This window comes from Anguilla anguilla, chromosome 1 (genome assembly GCF_013347855.1).
Source record: "Anguilla anguilla isolate fAngAng1 chromosome 1, fAngAng1.pri, whole genome shotgun sequence".
Classification (NCBI taxonomy): Eukaryota; Metazoa; Chordata; class Actinopteri; order Anguilliformes; family Anguillidae; genus Anguilla; species Anguilla anguilla.
In genome coordinates this window covers 85088401-85112678 of record NC_049201.1, presented here as the reverse complement: position 1 = coordinate 85112678, position 24278 = coordinate 85088401, and the positions used below count along the sequence as shown (strand labels likewise).

The 24278-nt window shown below is 38.1% G+C and overlaps 1 protein-coding gene and 1 long non-coding RNA gene across 2 annotated transcripts; one reads left to right on the top strand and one right to left on the bottom strand.

Moving 5' to 3' along the window:
- Positions 1-2503: 2503 nt before the first annotated feature.
- LOC118233131 (Schwann cell myelin protein-like) lies at positions 2504-23671 on the bottom strand. The gene is made up of 9 exons (XM_035428533.1): positions 23590-23671; positions 21744-21814; positions 19242-19532; positions 18545-18799; positions 17755-18027; positions 17055-17154; positions 3754-3804; positions 3586-3655; positions 2504-2518 (listed from the first exon to the last, which is right to left on the bottom strand). The coding sequence occupies exons 2-9, from the start codon at positions 21784-21786 to the stop codon at positions 2504-2506; spliced, it is 1098 nt and encodes a 365-aa protein (XP_035284424.1). The 5' UTR covers positions 21787-21814; positions 23590-23671.
- LOC118236049 lies at positions 14365-15159 on the top strand. The gene is made up of 3 exons (XR_004766972.1): positions 14365-14394; positions 14754-14806; positions 14944-15159. It is a non-coding gene; the product is annotated as an uncharacterized LOC118236049 (long non-coding RNA).
- Positions 23672-24278: the final 607 nt, after the last annotated feature.

Sequence of the window (24278 nt, the reverse complement as noted above, 5' to 3'; positions counted from 1 at the left end):
AGGCATATGCAGTTAAATCAAACAAAAGCAATCCTTCCCACATGAATCATGGTTTACCACAATAAAGTCTATTGTTCTCACTGTAGAGTAACGTAGCAGTGGAAGTCCGTAGATCCAGCTAATGAAAACCACTTTTAACAGAGTAAGTGAAACTAAGGGTTGATCTGATTGGTCATACAGTAATAAACATACCTGCCTTTTCATGCTAAGTGTAACTGTTTTGGTCACACATTTCTACTGTGCTAAATACAACTCAACATTTCCAGCTCATCTCTATAGCACAGCCTTACGAAGGTACCTACCACAGGCACACCATGTGAAAAAAGTGTTGCTTCTGTAAAATAGCTTTCTACCATCCTGCTAATGTATTAAAAATTAAATGAAATGTATAACGCCAAAACAAACATATGGGGCAAAATTACATCTTCCAAATTATAAAGTTAAATCAATCCCTGTCTATTTATATTATACTTGTTAATCATGTCAAATATGTTGGTTGTACTGTAAATAGATTTTTAGTCATAGTAATATAATATACATACAGTAGAGCATATAAACAGTTACTGAATAATTCTAACAGCTGTGGAAGCAGGCCAGCTAAACCGCTCCCTCTCCACCAGCAGATGGCGCATTAACCACATCACCCCTCCACAGTTTGCCTCTGGCTTCCTGTTACGGTAGAGGTAGAGAGGAGTGTAGGACGGCTTTCTCACAGAGGATTTTGCTGTTGAATCTTTTCGGTGCATCGGTGAAGGTAAAAGGTAAGCCATTCCTTTAATATTGATCTCTCATTTACAAATGAATTTCATCATTATACATGTGCATTGTTACATATTCTGTTAAATGCAAAAGTACTGGGACAGTATTTTTGTTTTGGCTGTGTACTCTAACACAGTGGATTTACACTGTATCAAACAGTTGATTTTGACACACTCAAAGTTTTGGCTATGCCTCTGATCAATTTATTCCGTAGCCTCATGATGGCCTACTTTACTGGCATTGACACTTAGTTCTAATAACCTCAACAGACTGCAAATGCAAATTACACACCTAGAATCAACTCCAGACCTTTTTTTAGGTGTCATGTATATTAATTAATGATTGAATCCCATGCAGGTGGTATTCAGCAAGAATCAGCTGAGCAGCCAATTGTCCAATTACTTTTGCTCTTCTAAAATGGGGGATTATTTATAAAAAGGGTTGTAATTCCTATACACGGTTACAGCTGTATACACCCTCAAATTAAAGCTGACAGCCTGCACTTTAACCTCATGCTCAATATTTTATTTCCAATGTGCTGGAGTAGAAAAGCCAAAGTAACAGAAATCATGTCACTGTGCCTATATCTTTGCATTTAACTATATATGTGTTGGATGGCACGGTGGTGCAGTCGGTGGCACTGTTGTCTCACAGCAACGAGGTTGTGGGTTTGAATCTCAGCTTGGGGCCTTTCTGTGTGGAGTTTACATGTTCTCCCTGTATCCACGCGTGTTTCCTCAGGGTACTCCGGTTTCCTCCCACAGTCCAAAGACATGCAGGTAGGCTAATTAGAGACTTTAAATTGCCCATATGTATGAGTGAGCGAGTGAATGGTGTGTGTGCCCTGCGATAGATTGGTGGCCTGTCCATGGGGTAATCCTGCCTCTCGCACAATGCATGCTGGTATAGGCTCCAGCACCCCCCGCGACCCTGCTCAGGATATAGATAATGGATGGACCCTGCTCAGGATAAGCGGGTATAGATAATGGATGGATGTATGTGTGTCCATGGAATCTTTTCACCAAAGGGTGAGCTTGCAATTGCCTGACCTTGTTGTTGTGGCTTGCATTTCACTGACTAACTGGCTAAAGCTAAGTGTTGATCTGAGACAAAAACCAGTATATTTTTGTTCATCGCTGTTTGGTCCGTAGAAAATTTGGTGAGAGCTATGTTTTGTGTGCATTCATATGCAAAATGTGGTAATACACAATTGGTAAACTGAACGTCGTAGATTTACAGTTTAATTTTTAATCATTTAAGCCATTGCATCCTTAGTCAATTTGAAATCACAGTAGCTTTGCAGCCATTTTTCCCTGTTCCTCTTGTTCCTCTGATGTAATTCACACAGTGTGATGTTAGAACTAGTTTGACAGTCTTCCATCCATCCATCCATCCACCCATCCATCATCTATCGTACAAGGGCCATATATTTATCACAAAAGCTGACCCCTCTAACACCGTGAATTATTTATTGCAGCAAAGATATTCTCAGAACACAAAATAATCAATGAATTAAATATAAATGCTTCGCTCTTCATTATAGTAATATACTTGGTGACAATACATGTAGGCCTGCAAAGCAGTATATGGCAATATTAATAAACAATATTGAAATAAGACATCAAGTAATGTACCGTTAAAAAATCAAAAGGATCCTTTCCAAGCACCCAGCACACGTACTAGAGAACAGAATTAACCCTTCTTATGATTCTTGTGATACCAAAACCTCCATCTTCATGGCCGTTCAGTAATAAACGTGCTGGCAGAAATCACAAGCCTTATTCACATCGCGCACAAGCAACATCCGATAAAAAAAAGTATCATATGTGAAATGTGTGCATGGAGAATTACAATCAAATTCCTGTAGTGTGACAAAGGCCTTATAAATACATAGTCATCGCTTGAACTGCCTCCGGATCACGTATGTTAAAGTAGCAGGTTTTTCTTAAGACTAGCCAACTTTGTTCCATTACATGTTCGCATAAACGTCCTCTTTAAAACAATTTTCATAATCCACCTCTTCTTCTTCTTCAAAATATGGTGTCTGGAAATAGAAAAGGAATACAGTGAAACCATTTCATTTCAGACACAAATGCACAGAAGTTATACTTCCTGCAGCTCCAGAAAAGCTTGTATAGTGATGTTATGCCTCCAGGGTTGTGCATGTGTGCACTACCCCATTACTGTGCAAAAGATTACCTCTATTCATACTTTCTGTTGTAACTGTTTCCTATGGACCATGCAATTAGACACTATTTCACACCAGGCACAAAGAGCCTACACAATATTTAAAAAACTGTCTCCAGGGGCGGCATAACCAGATATTAATCAAAGGGATGCCAATCATTTTGAAACCTACTGTATGTTCTGCAGAAACAAAATGTATTACTCAATAAAAACTCTTTGTTTCTGAAAAATTGTGTTAAGATAACAGCATGTGGCTCCCCCTTACGTTAGAGCCGAAATTGGGCAGTGTAGCACAGTGGGTAAGGAACTGGGCTTGGATATCCATTACTGGATAGGACACTGCCATTGCACCCTTGAGCGAGGTACTTAACCTGAATTGCTTCAGTACATATCCAGCTGTATAAATGGATGCAAGGTAAATGCTGTGTAAAATGTTGTGTAAGTCGCTCTGGATAAGAGCGTCTGCTAAATGCTGCAATGTAATGTAAAATATGCCCCACTGTATGCTTTCATTTTTTTATAGTCATTCTACTCACTTTCATGAAGGGTGCCAATAATTCTAGAATTGGCTGCTCACTTAACCCAGAAAGAACACTTCGTTTCAAGTGCTTACAGGCAATATTAAATTATTGAACTTACCACACTGTTAACATAAATGTTATCATCCCCGGTTGCAGACGGATCTTCAACAGGCCCCTTTCCCCTGCTGCTAGATGGCATTAAAGACAGTCAATTCAGCATTATTCATTCATGTTTAATCAGAATATGAGTCTGAATACTTTTCATCTGTGTACTTTAGAGACCTACCGGGATTTGGCTGGCGCTATGTTTTCCTGTGTTCCCACATGCTGGTCATCGCTGTGAAAATAAGACAAGAAATGACATGCGTATTACACACCCTAGCCCATCGCCGCGGCAACACCCAATGCACATTAAGCGTGTGTGTCATGCAAAATTCACCGTGAGCCGGACAGAAAACTGCAGATAACAGACGGTTATTCAGCAAAAGTGAGGACTATTGATCGCCAACTGAAATCCCCACTGCTTAGATAGTGTGTGTAGTACCCCACTCCCACGGCACCAGTTGCTACTAGTTCAGCTCGTATTTGATGTGGAAAATATGACTCTTTGCCACATTAAGAAAGAGCTGTAGTGGGCTATGCTGGTCAAGAGTCTGACAACAATTTGTTGACATGCCTTCAAAACCTGTGCCAGATAAGTCTGTATGATTGTCTGGAGCTATTACCTACTATTTAAACTGAAATTATCCTTGTCAAATTTGCGTGTTTGTCTGCAAGTCTGTATGTACATTCTTGAGGCGATTTATAAAAATAAATTTGCAGTTTTGAAAAAATGATATTTTTTTAATGGATTTTGCTAACCAGCAAAAGGCAGTTATTTTTGGCTTGTGTTAATTGTTCAGAAAACTTTTGAACCAGTGTTTCAAAAAATTAGTTCAAGCATTTGAGATAATCTATGACTAGGTAGAAATTGGTAGTGCGTATAGCATGAAACCTAGTTATATAATTAAATGCTTCTTTTGGACTGCATTTAATTATATAGCTAGTTAATTATGCAGCTAGTTGCTGTTTGCTGTTAATTAATAGTATTCATTAACAGCAATTTTTCTGTTGCATACTTCGGAGACTTACAGGCCTTCAGTTGAGTAGATGGGGTTTTTCTTTACCTCCACACTTTGAAGATTAAAAGCAACAACAAAAAAAAAATGTTATACATATTAAATTTGCCACATTTTAATCAGCGATTTCTTATGCTAAAACATGAGCGTACGTTGGTAGGCCTATGATGTGACATCCTCTGAGCATTTTGTACCAAATTCATCCAAACAACAGCCAGCCCAGTTTCAGGGGATATTCTATATTAAATGTAAAAGGCATGTCAAAAATTGACAAAGCAGAGGGACATTTATAGGAGCAAAAAGAAACAAAACCAGGCAAAAAGAAGGCTTCACTGCAGGCAATGAACTTTCGATTTCCTGGTCCATCTAAACATAATCCCATATATGTCGAAACATACAGCATACAAACAGCAGCCTGTGGGTGGCTTGCATGTTGATGTAATCAGTCCACCAGTAATTATTAACACGGTTTCATAAGCATTCCAGTATGTTGCAGTTACGTACATGATCAAACTGAGCACTTACTGCAACTGCAACATTGTACTGTGTCGTTGTACAAGTCTTGTACTCCCTTTGGTACATTTTTTCACTTTATATAATATGTGTTGCAGTACTGCTTCCTTTTAAAACATATCTCCAGGGCATATATTATAAAATTTCCAGTCTTATGTGAGGGGTTTTCTAAATAACACTTACCATTTTCTTCGTCTTGAACATTTCCACAGCAATAAAATAACCAATATGAGCACAAAGGCAGAAGCAGCCGAGCCTGATAAGTAGATGGCCATCAGTACTCCTGTGAGGATAAATTCCAGATTAATTGGGATGGCAGGTCTGCCCCATAAGGATATTGCTGATGCCTTAATTTACTTTGTTGAGAGTTTTACTACAGAGGACATTATTAATAGGCTGGAAGGCATATTCAAAACTAGGAATGTCTCAGAATATATTAATATAGAGAATAAAGAAGTATTGCATTGTTACAGGCATTTAGCAGACACTCTTATCCTGAGCGACTTATATTTTATCCAATGATACAGCTGAATATATACTGGAGCAATGCAGGTTAAGTACCTTGCTCAAGGGTACAAGGCAGTGTCCTACTGGTGAATCCTACTTAGCCATCATACTACACTGCCACCTACTGGATAAATTACATGAACTAAAGACAAGTCCTTGGCCCTGATGACATGTAAACAAAAGTACCCAAAGAGTTAGGTGAGATCATCTTTAAACCACTGACAGAAAGTTTTGGACAGACTTTAGAAACTGGAGAAATACCAGAGGACTAGAAGCAAGGTAATGTAATGCACATATATATATATATATATATATATATATATATATATATATATATATATATATATATATATATATATATATAAATATATATATATAAACCGAGAAATACCCCTTTGATAGTGAAGGAAAATGGTAAAGTACCTCTTTGGTTGGTTTCCAGGACCCTTGTTTCGTTCCCATGTTTGTTGCTGGCGTAGCAGGACACCACATCAGTAAGGCCCAGGTGGAAATGCAGTGTGTGGACAGTGGCGGAGTCCTGTCCATCTATGCTGTGGACGCTGCTGCTGTTTTCAGTTTTGCCATCTGCAAGTTTCCACTGAACTCTGCTAGCGGGCCTGGACTCCACCAGGCACCGGCAGTTCACCCCTGTGATTTCTGCAACACAGCCTGATTCTGCTCCAATGCTTGGGGGGTCTGGAAAATATTAAAGAATTCCTATTATTATTATGATTATTATTAGATTTTTTAAACTACAGTTTTCAGTTTATTTACATACTGTGCCAAATGTATGCCTGTATCACTAACTAGCCAAATTTTAATATAAAAACTAAGCATCTGCCTTTGTGCACTGCTGATCATGTTAGGACAAATAAATGGAAAAGTTGAGGCCTGACAATACCTTACACAAGTTTATGTGGAGATGAAAGGTAGACAGCAATTTTAATTCAATGTGAACCTTTTGCAGAAAGACATAGATGGACAACAACAGTCACAAACATAGAGTTTATTTCCACATAAACTCATAACATGGTCCTTTATTTGAACGTTTCACGAGCTAGGAGATATAAATACCCTCAAACTAAAGCTGACAATCCGCATTTTAACCTCGCATTCATTGTATTTCAAATCCAATGTGCTGGAGTACAGAATCAAACCAACATAACTTTTGTTACAGTTCTAATACTTTGGCATTTACAGTGACTGTAAATTATCTCATATTTCATGTGATGAATACCCAGATAGAGAACAATTCTACGAGTTTACATCTTCTTATAGCAGTATCACACATTTTGCTTCAGAATAAGATGCATTAGTTCTCATTTTGAAGAATATTGTGAAATACTTCAGGCTTTGTGCAAAAACATGTAAAAATAAATAAATTAGCCCACTTACATGCCACATTCAAAATTTTAGAAGATTGCACAGATGTGACCTGCTGATACTTTGCTGTGCAAGTCAGATGCTGGTTGTGGTCAGAGTTTGTGGCAGTGAAAGTCAGGCTTGACGTCACTCTCCATTGGCCGTTGGGCAGCTCCTCTGATTGGTTGGTGGTTGTTCCACTGCGGCTCCAGATCAGGTGAGGCAGCTCCGTGGGACAGGAGTGAGACACAGAGCAGGAAGCAGTCACAGCGTCACCTGCTTTGACCTCCCTGCTCACGGTCAGCCGTGGGGAGGCTGGAGAGTCTGTAGTCAAATGAAAACAAGCATCTAATAAACCGCCATCTGTAAGCTACAAGATCCCAATGAATCATTTTCAGTTTTCGGTCAACAAAGTGAGCTGTCACATTTCTAGAGAATAAAGCCATGAAAACACATTTCCAATCACAGCTGGTCTCAAGCATGCAGTGGGGCTTTCAATAGCCAAAGTGCACAGACCTAAAAGGAACTGCTTATGTTTTACAATGACTTTAACGCAGGATCTTATCAGTATATACTCATGATTTTAAAAATAAGCCACATAGAGAACACTTCTTCAAACGCACCTTGGACATCAATGGAGATCATATTATGTTTGTAAGAGGCCTTATTAAAGTCATGAATCTCTATCCTAAAAATAAATGGGCCATTGTCCTTTTTTTTCAGGTGATTAATTCTCAGTGAACAGTTCTTCCTTGCGAGATCCCCAATCAAATTTGTCCGGCCCCTGAATTCTTCCATCACTTTGGAGGAGTCTGGGTGGTAAATGAATTGGTAGTCGGTCATTTGCCATATTCCTGTTATTGCTGGAGGCTTTTTTGGGGGGTCTGGGTAATTGAACTTGCAGGGAACCACGACACAGGACCCCTGCAGTGCTGATATTGTTTTTGGTATTTCTGCAGTCCATAAAGCCGTGTATACATTTAGCACTGGAAAAAAAAACACAATCACAGTGAGACATTATGAGATTATGTTACATACAGACTTTAAAATGGTGTAAATTGTGTTCTTGGCTAGAAAAAGCTGTACAAAATGAGTATTGTACCTTATCAAACCTGTGTTTTGTAGTTGTCCAATGACCATGATATGCACTTTTGTACGTCGCTTTGGATAAAAGCGTCTGCTAAATAAATGTAATGTAAATATTTTAGTTTTTTGTTGTTTTTACTCTTAGATTTGTTTCTGAATTTCTTGGCAACATTTTTTCCAAATTAGCCAAAATGTATATGGTCAGCCATTTTAGTCTCTTTCTAAAGGAGAAAAAATAATCTACATGTTAATCTGTGACTTTGTATCTCGCTGATTAACTAATTGAGCTCAAGTAAGTGTAAACAAAAAAAAAACAGTCACATTTATGTGTCAATGTTTTTATTTCAAAATAAATTTGAATATTACATTACAGGCCTTTATCAGATGATCATATTTAGAACGACTTACACAACTTTTTTTTTTTTTTACATTGCATTCATTTATACAGCTGGATATATACTGAAGCAATGCAGATTAAGTACCTTGCTCAAGGGTACAACAGCAGTGTCCTACGTGAGAATTGAACCTGTGACCTTTAGGTTACAAGCCCAGTGCCTTACCCATTATACTGCACTTCCGCCCCATGTATGCCACAGGCAACTGCAGAAAGTTCTGTGCTGTGCTATTTTGCCCTTAATTATCTAGATTTCATCATCTTTCAGATATTGTAGCTACAATCACCTTGACTGAATTAGGCAAGCCTGGGCTTTTAACACATTATTATTCATGTCAAAGTGAACAAGAATCATTCAGTGCCAATAATGAGGCGTGTACTTATCACCGATTAAGTGAAATCTCAGAACTCTCTCCTAATTTCAATAATGAGTAGCAAAGCAAGTTACAGTTTGACTATGGACAACAGACTTTTCTTAACATTTCTTAACATAACATAATGATGAGAACAGGCCATTCAGCCCAACAATGCTTGCCATATTCCTGACTATATTGTACCTAGTGGTCTAAGTACCTACAGACTAGTTAGTGTCTAACACCATATCAAGCCTGGTCTTGAAAAGCTGAAAAAGTTTCTGCCTCTACTACGTGACCTGTGAATAGACATATTCTTACTGTAAACAAGCTGAAAGAGCAACAACAGAAAAAAAAACAGTACCATTTGAGTAGATGGCATAAAACCACAAAGCCTGTGTTCTCATTGCAGATGAATGCAGAGGAAGACCTTGCCTGGTGGAAGAGAAAGAAATAGTTGCATGATATGGGGCCACTTTTAAAGAGAGTAGACATAGTCCATTGTGGTGTACTGAACCTGCCTTTTATTGCTAATATTTAACAATTGTAAACAACTGCATGTTTTGATCAACATTTAAAGATTTTTTAAAAGAACAATACATGTAGGCCTTAACTTGGATTTGTGATTAAATTTAGAGGCCTATTTCTTTTTTTTTTCTTGTTTTTACAGTCAGCTTTCTGAGTTCTGCAATCATGAACATGGATCTGCTAAACCGAGTTTGTGAAGAAAAACTATTTCCTGCATTTATTTGTATTTCAAAGTAAACAAAAATGTTGACTGAATACAGGCTTCAGCATTTCACATACATATGCAGCATTAGCGTTTAATAGCATGAGCATTGTGTCGGGTTTCATTCATACATTAATAAAGTAACATACTACTAGTTAGTTAGTCAGTCAGTTAGTTAGTTAGTTAGTTAGTTAGGGTCTTTATTATCCCCTTGGGGTAATTTGTTCTGCAGCATAGTCTACAATGAATAACAATATATATATACCCATGACAACTGATAAAGATTAAAAAACATTTTTAAAAATATTGCACTTTATGTATCAAAGATTATGTATTTCAAATGTATGTGTAAAAAGTTTCATCTTTCATTAATAATACCCTGATCTGTATTTTAAAGTCACATGACTATTAATTTCTCAGTAAATACAGTAGGCCTACACAAGGCTTATCACCTGATTAGGTGCAGCTTATTTCCTTTTTTGTTTCCGGAGTCTGTGGTTCTTTGCTCTTGTTCATTTAATGTTGTCTATTGGCCGTAAGGACAGGTTAGTCCTTGTTTGTGTAACTTAGTTTAATGTTCAGCAGAATTGTTGATACAGTAGGTTGCCAGTTGAGTCTGCACTTCTTGCATGTGCTGTCTCTCTTGAAACTATACTTTCTCCCTCTACAGCAATTCAATCCCACATATTTGCACAGTTTTCATTATACGCAACTGGATAAGAGAATCTGCTAAATGTCAGTAAAGTAAAAAGCCTAAATTACTGACGCCAAACATTTCAAATAAGTTATAGCATTTTTGTTTTGCTTTTCTGCTTTGTTTCATTTCATGTTTGTTTAACTGTACAGTTTGACTGGGCTGGCTAATTTGCTGGGTTCACTTCAGTTTACAACATCTCTCTACCAGTGTGTCCCTACCACCATCTCAGCCCACATAAGAAAGAAAAACACGTAAATCGCCTGCCAGAAATAAAATTAATTAATTAATTAATTGCACAATATAAACACAGTATTACACAAAATATGCAGTCAATTAGTGCCAGTTCATTCACAAGGTAATGGAAAGAATACTATAATATTAATTTGTATTCAATATAACACATCAAATGTAATCCAGCACAATCAAAGAGCATAATGTCAGGCTAAAATATCCAATATTTCATCTAGATTGTGCCAATAGTTGTCAAATTATGGCTTTTAATAGGTGGTAGCATACACCTAAATGCCTAAAACATAACCAACCCATAATTTAAAAATCAGCACACAGCCACATCAATACATACCTGCACTTTGATAATTCTGTTTCACTGTAATCCTTAAAAGATTATTCGATTTGTGCAGCTGATGAAGACACGATCAAACAACTGGTCAGGTCTGACTGAAAATGTGCATCATGTACCACATCCTAATAACAAAAGACAACTTCCTGCCTTGTAACTGAGCTAATTTCCTACACACTCATAAGAACCTCCTCCTGCAACCCCGTATCACACTCAAGATATTTAGCTGTAAAAATAAACTGAGCCACAAATACCACAGGTAGTAGTTCCATTTCAGGTGTTCCTGAGTGATATACACAGCCATTGGTAGTAGTGTCATTTCAGGTGTTCCTGAGGGACATAAGATTTCCATGTAAGCTTTACAAAATGTGTTCTGATATCATATGTCATCCTGAAACAACAAATGATGCCAGTTCTTACAGTTTCACTACTGCATATTCTGCCAGCTGGCAAGCAGAATATAGAACTGTCCCATTTTTATCACTTAATATTTTATATACACTGTAGGGCAAATGTAACTGGACAGTTGGTTCTCATCGTTAAGCATCCTGCTAGCTACAGCAGGTAACAAAACCAGGAAAGATCTCAACCAAGCACTTACGCTGAGTTCCGTAAGTTTGCCTCTCAAGCTTAATGTGGTAAAGCATATGTAACTGAATAACCACAAGGAAATGTGCCAAAATTGACCATTTACAATTGTGCAAATCTTGCATCTAGTAATGTGGTTGCAACCACAGCACTTATCTTTTTAAAGGCATATGCAGTTCACTCAGACAAATACAATTCTTCCCATATATGGTGCCCAGGTAGGCCTGCCTGGTAGGAGATCTTCTTGAGCGCGTGGACAAGCTCCTGGCCAGAGAAGAAAGGGATCCAGTTGTCATGGTCCACGTAGGGACCAATGACATAGGTAAGGCAGGTTTGAGGTCCTGCAGGACAAATTTGTGGAATTAGCAGAGGCGATTAAGAGCAAAATCTCCACGGTAGTCATCTCTGCAATTCTACCTGTACCACGTGCAAGCAGAGGGAAGCAGAACTTTACCTGGAGGTTTAACACGTGGCTACAATCCTTTTGTAGGAAAGAGGGGTACAGGTTTATGGGGCGCTGGGATTCGTTTTGGGACAGGAGTGAGCTGTACGAAAATAATAACATCCTAAGGGATAGCCAACATGGTTTTTGCAAGGGAAGGTCATGCATGACAAACCTTTTGACATTCTTTGAGGAAGCTACCAAGTTTCTGGATGGGAGCAGGGCTTACGATATTACATACTTAAATTTCCAAAAAGCACTTCATAAGGTACCACATAACAAACTCATTATCAAAATGAGGACATTAGGAATTACAGGAGGCATTTCAGAGTGGGTTTGGAACTGGCTACAGGATAGAACACAAAGGGTAGTAGTAGGAGGGATCTTCTCTGAGCAGGGTATTGTGGGAAGTGGAGTTCCACAGGGATTAGTGCTGGGTCCACTGCTCTTCCTCCTTTACATAAATGACCTTGACACAGACATTGAAAGTACACTAGTTAAATTTGCAGATGATACAAAACTGGGAGGTTTAGCCAGCAGTTTGGAATCTACTAAAGTAATCCAAGAAGATTTAAACAGAATCCAGAAATTGGGCAGAAACCTGGCAGATTAAATTCAATATAACTAAATGTAAAGTTCTACATGTGGGGAATAAAACATAGGGCAGGATTACTTCATGGGAGGTACAAAATTAGAATGTAGAAAAAGACTTGGGAGTAATAGTTGATCAAAGCCTATCAGGGTCTGGTCAATGTGCTGTAGCAGTAAACAAAAAAAAGCCAACAGGATGCTGGGATACATAGCCAGGAGTATTGAGTATAAATCTAAGGAGATCATACTCACCCAATACAATACCCTTGTCAGACCACACTTAGAGTATTGTGTGCAGTTCTGGAGACTGTACTACAAGAAAGATATAGAGGCGCTGGAAAAGGTCCAAAGATGGGCAAGCAGATTGATTCCGAGTATAAAAGATAGGCCTAAGTGTTATGAGGACAAGCTTGAGATGCTCGGACTTTTCAAGCTTAGTAAAAGGAGACTTAGGGGAGATTTGATTCCGGCTTTTAAATTTATTAAGGGATGAGCAAAGTGAACTACAGGAAATTATTCAAGTTGAGTTCGGTTAGCAGAACGAGGGGGCATAAATGGAAACTGGAAAAGGGTAAATTTCACACAGACATTAGGAAATATTTTTTTCACACAGAAAGTGGTCAATGTGTGTAATAGTTTGCCTGGACATGTAGTGGAGGCAGAAACACTGAGGGTATTCAAGGCCCGGCTTGATACAGTGTTAGATACTATCTAGTGTTTAGATAAACTAAGCATTAAGTACAGTTTAGTGGTAGGAATAGCCTGTTCTTGTCTTACGTTATATTATGTTACGTTACGTTATGTAAATAGATTTTTAGTCATAGTAAAATAACATACGTACAGTAGAGCATATAAACAGTTAACAATCACTGAAAAATTCTAACAGCTGTGGAAGCAGGCCAGCTAAACCGCTCCCTCTTCACCAGCAGATGGCGCACATCACCCCTCCAGTAGATGGCGCACTAACCACATCACCCCTCCAGCAGATGGCACACTGACTACATCACCCCTCCAGTAGATGGCGCACAAACCACATCACCCCTTCTGGCTTCCTGTTATGCTAGTAACAGGAAGCCAGAAGTAGAGAAGTATGTAGCAGCTAGAAGTAGAGAGGTGTGTAGGAGGATATTCTTACAGAGGCTTTTGCTGTTGAATCTTTTCAGTGCATCGGTGAAGGTAAAAGGTAAGCCATTCCTGTATTATTGGTCTCTCATTTACAAACAAATTTCATCATTATACATATGCATTGTACCATTTTTCATTCTGTTAAATGCAAAAGTTCTGGGATAGTATTTTTGTTTTAGCTGTGTACTCTTGCACATTGGATTTGCAGTGTATCAAACAGTTGATTTTGACACATCCAAAGTTTTGGCTATGTCTCTGATCAATTTATTCTGAAGCCTCATGATGGCCTACTCTACTGGCATTGACACCTAGTTCTAATAACCTCAACAGACTCCAGTTGCAAATTACACACCTAGAATCAACCCTAAACCTTTTAATTTAGGTGTCATGTATATGAATTAATGATGCAATGCCATGCAGCTGGTATCCAGCAAGAATCAGTTGAGCAGCCAATTGTCCAATTACTTTTGCTCTTCTAAAATGGGGGACTATTTATAAAAAGGGTTGTAATTCCTATGCACGGTTACAGCTGTATACACCCTCAAATTAAAGCTGACAGCCTGCACTTTAACCCCATACTCAATATTTTATTTCCAATGTGCTGGAGTAGAAAAGCCAAAGTAACAGAAATCATGTCACTGTGCCTATATCTTTGCATTATCTATATATGTGCCAGGCGGCACGGTGGTGCAGTGGGTAGCACTGTCGCCTCACAGCAAGAAGGTCGTGGGTTTGAATCTCGGCTTGGGGCCTTTCTGTGTGGAGTTTGCATGTTCTCTCCGTGTCCACGCGGGTTTCCTCTGGGTACTCCGGTTTCCTCCCACAGTCCAAAGACATGCAGGTAGGCTAATTGGAGACTCTAAATTTCCCATATGTATAGGTGTGAGAGTGAATGGTGTGTGTGCCCTGCGATAGATTGGCGGCCTGTCTGGGGTGCATTTCTGCCTATCGCCCAATGCATGCTGGGATAGGCTCCAGCACGCCCCGCGACCCTGCTCAGGATAAGTGGGTATAGATAATGAATTGATGTACAGTATATGTGTCCATGGAATCTTTTCACCAAAGGGTGAGCTTGTACTTGCATGACCTGGTTGCTTGCATTTCACTGACTAACTGGCTAAAGCTGGATGTTGATTTGAGACAAAAACAAGTGTATTTTTGCTCATCACTGTTTGGTCAGCCTGTTTTTTTTCCACCCAGTTTTAGAGAGATGCTACATGTTCTCGTCTGGATCCTTGTGCACCAATTCTCAGGTAATGTTCTTTCAATTTGCCGTTGCTTTTAGACTGTAAAGGAATTAAAGTTACAGAAAAGCCAACTAGTGTAAGCTGTGTGCGTATGCATTGGGAAATGCACAGCTGACAACCTTTCTTATCTTTCTATAATCCAGGTATATTATTGTATATTCCCTGAGGCGCTGCAGGTTACAGTACCTTTACTTTGAAGGCACAGCAGCAGTGCACGACCTGGGAATCAAAACTACAACCTCAGAGTTGCAAGCCCAGTTCTCTGACCATTACGCTGCACTACCAACCAGGGGGCCTTACATCCAGAGTGTAATATAGGCTTCCTGCTTCAGAATCTGTCACTGCTGTGTCTCTGTTTATACCAGCCAGGGTCTGCTGCTTGATTTTTCATTAATATCTCTAACACAATGTCTTACCGTCTTTTGTCACCTTCTTATGTCATTTCCAGCCAGAAGAAACCTATTCGTCAAATAAAAATTCACTAACTAAAAATTTGGCATGGGTATGAATAATAACAAGAGCACTGCAGCTGGATATTCAATAGGAAGCCAATCTTTTTAAACATGGAGAAACGTACCTTGTGCATGTAGAAGTGTTATAATTTTGTTGATCTGAATAAAAAACATCTTCCAAAAAATTGATTTTTATATTATTTCAGATGATTTAGCCTTTTCCTGTCATGCAAACCTATGTTCTTGTACTTTAATCAATAAAAATGACAAAATTAATTGTGCTATATCTTCATTTAATCTTTTAATTATAAAACAAATTAGACTTTACTTTATCAAATCCATTCACAATTTGCAGACACTCTTACATTTTCTGGTAGGATCTACAGATATAAGCACATCATACAAGGGCCATATATTTATCACAAAAGCTGATCCCTCTAACACTGTGAATTATTTATTGCAGCAAAGATATTCTCAGAACACAACATAATCAATGAATTAAATATAAATGTTTTGCTCTTGATTATAGTAATATACTTGATGACAATACAAAGCAGTACCTAGCAATATTAACAAACAATATTGAAATAAGATGTCAAGTAATGTACCTTTAAAAAAACCAAAAGGAACCTTTCCATGGCATATTACATGACATTTTTGTAAAAATGTAAAAATATAAATAAAAAAAACATAGAAATAGGTAACATTTTTCATTAATATCTCTAACACAATGTCTTACCGTCTTTTGTCACCTTCTTATGTCATTTCCAGCCAGAAGAATCCTATTTGTCAAATAAAAATTCACTAACTAAAAATTTGGCATGGGAATAATTTTGGGATTAACTATATATAATTATATATATATACTTGAAACAATATATATATATATATTGTTTCAAGCATTTGAGAAAAACTATGACTAGGTAGAAATTGGTAGTGAGTATAGCAAGAAACCTAGTTATATAATTAAATGCTTCTTTTGGATGGTATTTAATTATATAGCTAGTTAATTATACAGCTAGTTACTGTTTGCTGTTAATTAATAGTATTCATTTTTGTCTATACTAAAAATGTACCTTTTTCTGTTGCATACTTTGGAGACTTAGAGGCCTGCAGTTGAGTAGACAGGGTTTATCTTTACTTCCACACTTTGAAGATTAAAAGCAGCAAAAAAATATGTTATACATATTTCATTTGCCACATTTTAATTAGAAATTTCTTGTACTAAAACATGAGTGTAGGTTGGTAGATCTTTGGTGTGATATTCTCTGAGCGCTTCGGTTTGCATGTTGTACCAAACAACAGTCAGCCCAGTTTCAGGGGATAATCTATATTAAATGTAAAAAGCATGTCAAAGAATTGACAAAGCAGAGGGACATTTATAGGAGCAAAAAGAAACGAAACCAGGAGAAAAGAAGGCTTCACTGCAGGCAATGAACTTTCGATTTCCTGGTCCATCTAAACATAATCCCATATATGTCGAAACATACAGCATACAAACAGCAGCCTGCGGGTGGCTTGCATGTTGATGTAATCAGTCCACCAGTAATTATTAACACGGCGTCATAAGCATTCCAGTATGTTGCAGTTACGTACACAATCAAACTGAGCACTTACTGCAATGCAACATTGTACTGTATCATTGTACTCCCTTTGAAAAGTGAACGGTACATTTTTTCACTTATATATAAGTAATAATATATAATATGTGTTGCAGTACTGCTTCCTTTTAAAACATATCTCCAGGGCATATATTATGAAATTTCCAGTCTGATGTGAGGGGTTTTCTAAATAACACTTACCGTTTTTTTCGTCTTGAACATTTCCACAGCAATAAAATAACCAATATGAGCACAAAGGCAGAAGCAGCCGAGCCTGATAAGTAGATGGCCATCAGTACTCCTGTGAGGATAAATTCCAGATTAATTGGGATGGCAGGTCTGCCCCATAAGGATATTGCTGATGCCTTAATTTACTTTGTTGAGAGTTTTACTACAGAGGACATTATTAATAGGCTGGAAGGCATATTCAGAACTAGGAATATCTCAGAATATATTAATATAGAGAATAAAGAAGTATTGCATTGTTACAGGCATTTAGCAGACACTCTTATCCCGAGCGACTTATATTTTATCCAATGATACAGCTGGATATATACTGGAGCAATGCAGGTTAAGTACCTTGCTCAAGGGTACAACGGCAGTGTCCTACCGGGGAATCGAACCTGCGACCTTTAATTTACAAGACCAACTCCTTAGCCATTATACTACACTGCCGCCTACTGGATAAATTACATTAACTAAAGACAAGTCCTTGGCCCTGATGGCATATACCAAAGAGTACTCAAAGAGTTAAGTGAGACTGTAAACCACTGGCAGAATGTTTTGGACAGACTTTAGAAACTGGGGAAATACCAAGGGCTGGAAGCAAGGTAATATAATGCATATATATATATTTAAACTGAGAAAACCCCTTTGATAGTGAAGGAAAATGGTAAAGTACTTCTTTGGTTGGTTTCCAGGACCCTTGTTTCGTGCCCATGTCTGTTGCTGGCGTAGCAGGACACCACATCAGTAAGGCCCAGGTGGAAATGCAGTGTGTGAACAGTGGCGGAGTCCTGTCCATCTGTGCTGTGGACGCTGCTGCTGTTTTCAGTTTTGCCATCTGCAAGTTTCCACTGGACTCTGCTAGCAGGCCTGGACTCCACCAGGCACCGGCAGTTCACCCCTGTGATTTCTGCAACACAGCCTGATTGTGCTCCAATGCTTGGGGGGTCTGGAAATTATTAAAGAATTCCTATTATTATTATGATTATTATTAGATTTTTTAAACTACAGTTTTCAGTTTATTTACATACTGTGCCAAATGTATGCCTGTATCACTAACTAGCCAAATTTTAATATAAAAACTAAGCATCTGCCTTTGTGCACTGCTGATGATGTTAGGGCAAATAAATGGAAAAGTTGAGGCCTGACAATGACTTACACAAGTTCATGTGGAGATGAAACATACACAGCAATTTTAATTCAATGTGAACCTTTTGCAAAAAGACATCTGTAGTTGTAGTATAAAATCAATCAGATCTCTCCTGAAATACTTGCTCCATTTTGTTTTTATGTCAAAACACTGATAACTGGAGACCCATCAAACACTGCAAATGTGTACCCAACACATCTCTTCACCTGATATATGCTCAGAAAGATGGTCATTACGTATTCATTTCAGGCCAGACGACAAAGACGTGAGGGCCTGTGTGTAACTGTCCAAATGAAACGTTTTGATCTGCACTTACACTCCACGCTGATCTTGGCCGGAGTGGAGTTCTTGTGCCCCTCTGTGTTGATGGCTGCACAGTAGAGAGCTTTAGTGTGTCTGGACACGTTGTGCAGTTTGTAGATTCGTTCCTCTGACAGCAGAGTGCCAGTGGTGTTGTACCACTGGTAGCCGTGTGCAGGAGGGTTACTGTCACTGGAGCACTGCACCTCCACAGCATCTCCCTCCTTCACCACTGTGGACTCAGGCTCGACCTCCACACGGACTGGGGCATCTAGATGAACGACAACAGTCACAAACATAGTTTATTTCCACATAAACTCATAACATGGTCCTTTATTTGAACGTTTCACGAGCTAGGAGATATAAATACCCTCAAACTAAAGCTGACAATCCACATTTTAACCTCTCATTCATTGTATTTCAAATCCAATGTGCTGGAGTACAGAATCAAACCAACATAAATTTTGTTACAGTCCTAATACTTTTGCATTTACAGTAACTGTAAATTATCTCATATTTCATGTGATGCATACCTAGATAGAGAACAATTCTACGAGTTTACATCTTCTTATAGCAGTATCACACATTTATCCTCAGAATAAGATGCTATCAAAATGCATTAGTTCTCATTTTGAAGAATATTGTGAAATACTTCAGGCTTTGTGCAAAAACATGTAAAATAAATAAATAAATAAATAAATTAGCCCACTTACATGTCACATTCAATATTTTAGAAGATTGCACAGATGTGACCTGCTGATACTTTGCTGTGCAAATCAGATGCTGGTTGTGGTCAGAGTTTGTGGCAGTGAAAGTTAAGTTTGACGTCTCTTTCCATTGGCCGTTGGGCAGCTCCTCTGATTGGTTGGTGGTTGTTCCACTGCGGCTCCAGATCAGGTGAGGCAGCTCCGTGGGACAGGAGTGAGACACAGAGCAGGAAGCAGTCACAGCGTCACCTGCTTTGACCTCCCTGCTCACGGTCAGCCGTGGGGAGGCTGGAGAGTCTGTAGTCAAATGAAAACAAGCATCTAATAAACCGCCATCTGTAAGCTACAAGATCCCAATGAATCATTTTCAGTTTTCGGTCAACAAAGTGAGCTGTCACATTTCTAGAGAATAAAGCCATGAAAACACATTTCCAATCACAGCTGGTCTCAAGCATGCAGTGGGGCTTTCAATAGCCAAAGGGGCGACATAGCTCATGAGGTAAGACCGATTGTCTGGCAGTCGGAGGGTTTCCGGTTCAAACCCCGTCCTGGGCGTATCGAAGTGTCCTTGAGCAAGACACCTAACCCCTAACTGCTCTGGCGAATGAGAGGCATCAATTGTAAAGCGCTTTGGATAAAAGCGCTATATAAATGCAGTCCATTTACCATTTACCAAAGTGCACAGACCTAAAAGGAACTGCTTATGTTTTACAATGACTTTAACCCAGGATCTTATCAGTATATACTCATGATTTTAAAAATAAGCCACATAGAGAACACTTCTTCAAACGCACCTTGGACATCAATGGAGACCATATTATCTGTGTAAGAGTGCTTATCAAAGTCATGAATCTCTATCCTAAAAATAAATGGGCCATTGTCCTTTTTTTTCAGGTGATTCATTCTCAGTGAACAGTTCTTCCTTGCAAGATCCCCAATCAGATTTGTCCGGCCCCTGAATTCTTCCATCACTTTGGAGGAGTCCGGGTGGTAAATGGGTTGGTAGTTGGTCACATGCCATATTCCTGTCATTGCTGGAGGATTTTTTGGGGGATCTGGGTAATTGAACTTGCAGGGAACCACGACACACGACCCCTGCAGTGCTGATATTGTTTGTGGTATTTCTGCAGTCCATGAAGCCGCGTACACATTTAGCACTGGAAAAAACACAATCATAGTGTGACATTATGAGATTATGTTCCATACAGACTTTAAAATGGTGTAAATTGTGTTCTTGGGTAGAAACAGCTGTACGAAATGAGTATTGTACCTTATTGAACCTGTGTTTTGTAGTCGTCCCATGACCATGATATGCACTTTTGTACGTCGCTTTGGATAAAATTGTCTGCTAAATAATGTAAATATTTTAGTTTTTTGTCCTTTTTACTCCTAGATTTGTTTCTGAATTTCTTGGCAACACTTTTTCCAAATTAGCCAAAATGTATATGGTCAGCCATTTCAGTCTCTTTCTAAAAGAGAAAAAAATAATCTACATGTTAATCTGTGTCTTTGTATCTCACTGATTAACTAATTGAGCTCAAGTAAGTGTAAACAACAAAAAAAAAACAGTCACATTTATGTGTCAATGTTTTTATTTCAAAATAAATTTGAATATTACATTACAGGCCTTTATCAGATGATCATATTTAAAACGACTTATACAACTTTTTTTTTTTTTTTTTTTTACATTGCATTCATTTATACAGCTGGATATATACTGAAGCAATGCAGATTAAGTGCCTTGCTCAAGGGTACAACAGCAGTGTCCTACCTGAGAATCGAACCTGTGACCTTTAGGTTACAAGCCCAGTGCCTTACCCATTATACTGCACTTCCGCCCCATGTATGCCACAGGCAACTGCAGAAAGTTCTGTGCTCTGCTATTTTGCCCTTAATTATCTAGATTCCATCATCTTTCAGATATTGTAGCTACAATCACCCTGACTGAATTAGGCAAGACAGAGCTTTTAACATATTATTGGCTGAAAAGCATAGGCTCACTGTAACCACCAAGGCCAGTTGTGTCTTTTTTTTTTTTTTTTTGGAATACCACGGACACCCAAATAAAATCCATTTTGGCTTCAACAAATATAAGTAATTTAGCATTTTTCTTTTATTCATGTCAAAGTGAACAAGAATCATTCAGTGCCAACAATGAGGGATTTTAGTGTGTACTTATCACCAAAGTGAAATCTCAGAACTCTCTCCAAATTTCAATAATGAGTAGCAAAGTAAGTTACAGTTTGACTATGGACAAAAGACCTTTCTTAACATTTCTTAACATAACATAATGATGAGAACAGGCCATTCAGCCCAACAATGCTTGCCATATTCCTGACTATATTGTACCTAGTGGTCTAAGTACCTACAGACTAGTTAGTGTCTAACACCATATCAAGCCTGGTCTTGAAAAGCTGAAAAGGTTTCTGCCTCTACTATGTGACTTGTGAATAGACATATTCTTCCTGTAAACAAGCTGAAAGAGCAACAACAGAATAAAAACAGTACCATATGAGTAGATGGCATAAAACCATAAAGCCTGTGTTCTCATTGCAGATGAATGCAGAGGAAGACCTTGCCTGGTGGAAGAGAAAGAAATAGTTGCATGATATAGGGCCACTTTTAAAGACAGTAAACATAGTCCATTGTGGTGTACTGAACCTCAAGAAACTCAACTCAGGTTATTTATAACTGAACCGCAGAAACAGTGAAATGCAACACAACTCTACAAAGTGTTAAAAGCTTGGTCAGGTTTGGTTGAAGGCATTTGGTTCAAGTAAAACAAACCCCAATTGTTCAGACAAAGGACATACATATTTTTAAACATATTTTCTTGTTTACACAAACACAATGTATAGTATAAGACTGCACAGTATACTGCCTTTTATTGCTAATATTTAACAATTGTACACAACTGCATGTTTTGATCAACATTTAAAGATTTTTTTAAAAGAACAATACATGAAGGCCTTAACTTGGATTTGTGATTAAATTTAGATGCCTGTTTCTTTTTTTTTCTATTTTTTACAGACAGCTGTCTGAGTTCAGCAATCATGAACATGAATCTGCTAAACCGAGTTTGTGGAGAAAAACTATTTCCTGCATTTATTTGTTCAGTAAACAAAAATGTTGACTGAATACAGGCTTCAGCATTCCACATACATATGCAGCATTAGCGTTTAATAGCATGAGCATTGTGTCGGGTTTCAATCTTACATTAAAAAAGTAACATACTACTTGTTAGTTAGTCAGTCAGTTAGTTAGTTAGTTAATTAGTTAGAGTCTTTATTATCCCCTTGGGGTAATTTGTTCTGCAGCATAGTCTACAATAAATAACAATATACATATATATACCCATGACAACTGATAAAGATTAAAAAACATTTTTAAAAATACTGCACTTTATATACCAAAGATTATGTTTTTGAAATGTATGTATAAAATGTTTCATCTTTCATTAATAATACCCTGTGCTGTATTTTAAAGTCACATGACTATTAATGTCTCAGTAAATACAGTAGGCCTACACAAGGCTATCGCCTGATTAGGTGCAGCTTATTTCCTTTTTTGTTTTCGGAGTCTGTGGTTCTCTGCTCTTGTTCATTTAATGTCATCTACTGGCCGTAAGGACAGGTTTGTCCTTGTTTGTGTAACTCAGTTTAATGTTCAGCAGAATTGTTGATACAGAAGGTTGCCAGTTGAGTCTGCACTTCTTGCATGTGCTGTCTCTCTTGAAACCATACTCTCCCCCTCTACAGCAATTCAATCCCACATATTTGCACAGTTTTCATTATAAGTAACTGGATAAGAGAATCTGCTAAATGTCAGTAAAGTAAAAAGCCTAAATTACTGATGCCAAACATTTAAAATAAGTTATAGCGTTTTTGTTTTGCTTTTCTGCTTTGTTTTGTTGGGATTGTTTAACTGTACAGTTGCTGGGTTCACTTCAGTTTACAACATCTCTCTACCAGTGTGTCCCTACCATCATCTCAGAAAACAGCCCACATAAGAAAGAAAAACACTTAAATCACCTGCCAGAAATAAAATGAATGAATGAATTAATTGCACAATATAAACACAGTATTACACAAAATATGCAGTCAATTAGTGCCAGTTCATTCACAAGGTAATGGAAAGAATACTATAATATTAATTTGTATTCAATATAACACATCAAATGTAATCCAGCACAATCAAAGAGCATAATGTCAGGCTAAAATATCCAATATTTCATCTAGATTGTGCCAATAGTTGTCAAATTATGGCTTTTAATAGGTGGTAGCATTCACCTAAATGCCTGAAACATTACCAACCCATAATTTAAAAATCAGCACACAGCCACATCAATACATACCTGCACTTTGATAATTCTGTTTCACTGTAATCCTTAAAAGATTATTCGATTTGTGCAGCTGATGAAGACACGACCAAACAACTGGTCAGGTCTGACTGAAAATGTGCATCATGTACCACATCCTAATAACAAAAGACAACTTCCTGCCTTGTAACTGAGCTAATTTCCTACACACTCATAAGAACCTCCTCCTGCAACCCCGTATCACACTCAAGATATTTAGCTGTAAAAATAAACTGAGCCACAAATACCACAGGTAGTAGTGCCATTTCAGGTGTTCCTGAGTGATATACACAGCCATTGGTAGTAGTGTCATTTCAGGTGTTCCTGAGGGACATAAGATTTCCATGTAAGCTTTACAAAATGTGTTCTGATATCATATGTCATCCTGAAACAACAAATGATGCCAGTTCTTACAGTTTCACTACTGCATATTCTGCCAGCTGGCAAGCAGAATATAGAACTGTCCCATTTTTATCACTTAATATTTTATGTACACTGTAGGGCAAATGCAACTGGACAGTTGGTTCTCATCGTTAAGCATCCTGCTAGCTACAGCAGGTAACAAAACCAGGAAAGATCTCAACCAAGCACTTACGCTGAGTTCCGTAAGTTTGCCTCTCAAGCTTAATGTGGTAAAACATACAGGGAAATGTGCCGAAATTTACCATTTACAATTGTGCAAATCT

Excerpts from the sequence above, each read along its gene's own strand:
- LOC118233131 (XM_035428533.1), bottom strand. The coding sequence starts at position 21,786 with ATGAGAACACAGGCTTTATGGTTTTATGCCATCTACTCATATG. Across the intron at positions 19,533-21,743 it reads TTATGCCATCTACTCATATG|ACTCTCCAGCCTCCCCACGG; the intron begins GTACTGTTTTTA and ends ATTTGACTACAG. Across the intron at positions 3,656-3,753 it reads ATAGCGCCAGCCAAATCCCG|CAGCAGGGGAAAGGGGCCTG; the intron begins GTAGGTCTCTAA and ends AATGCCATCTAG.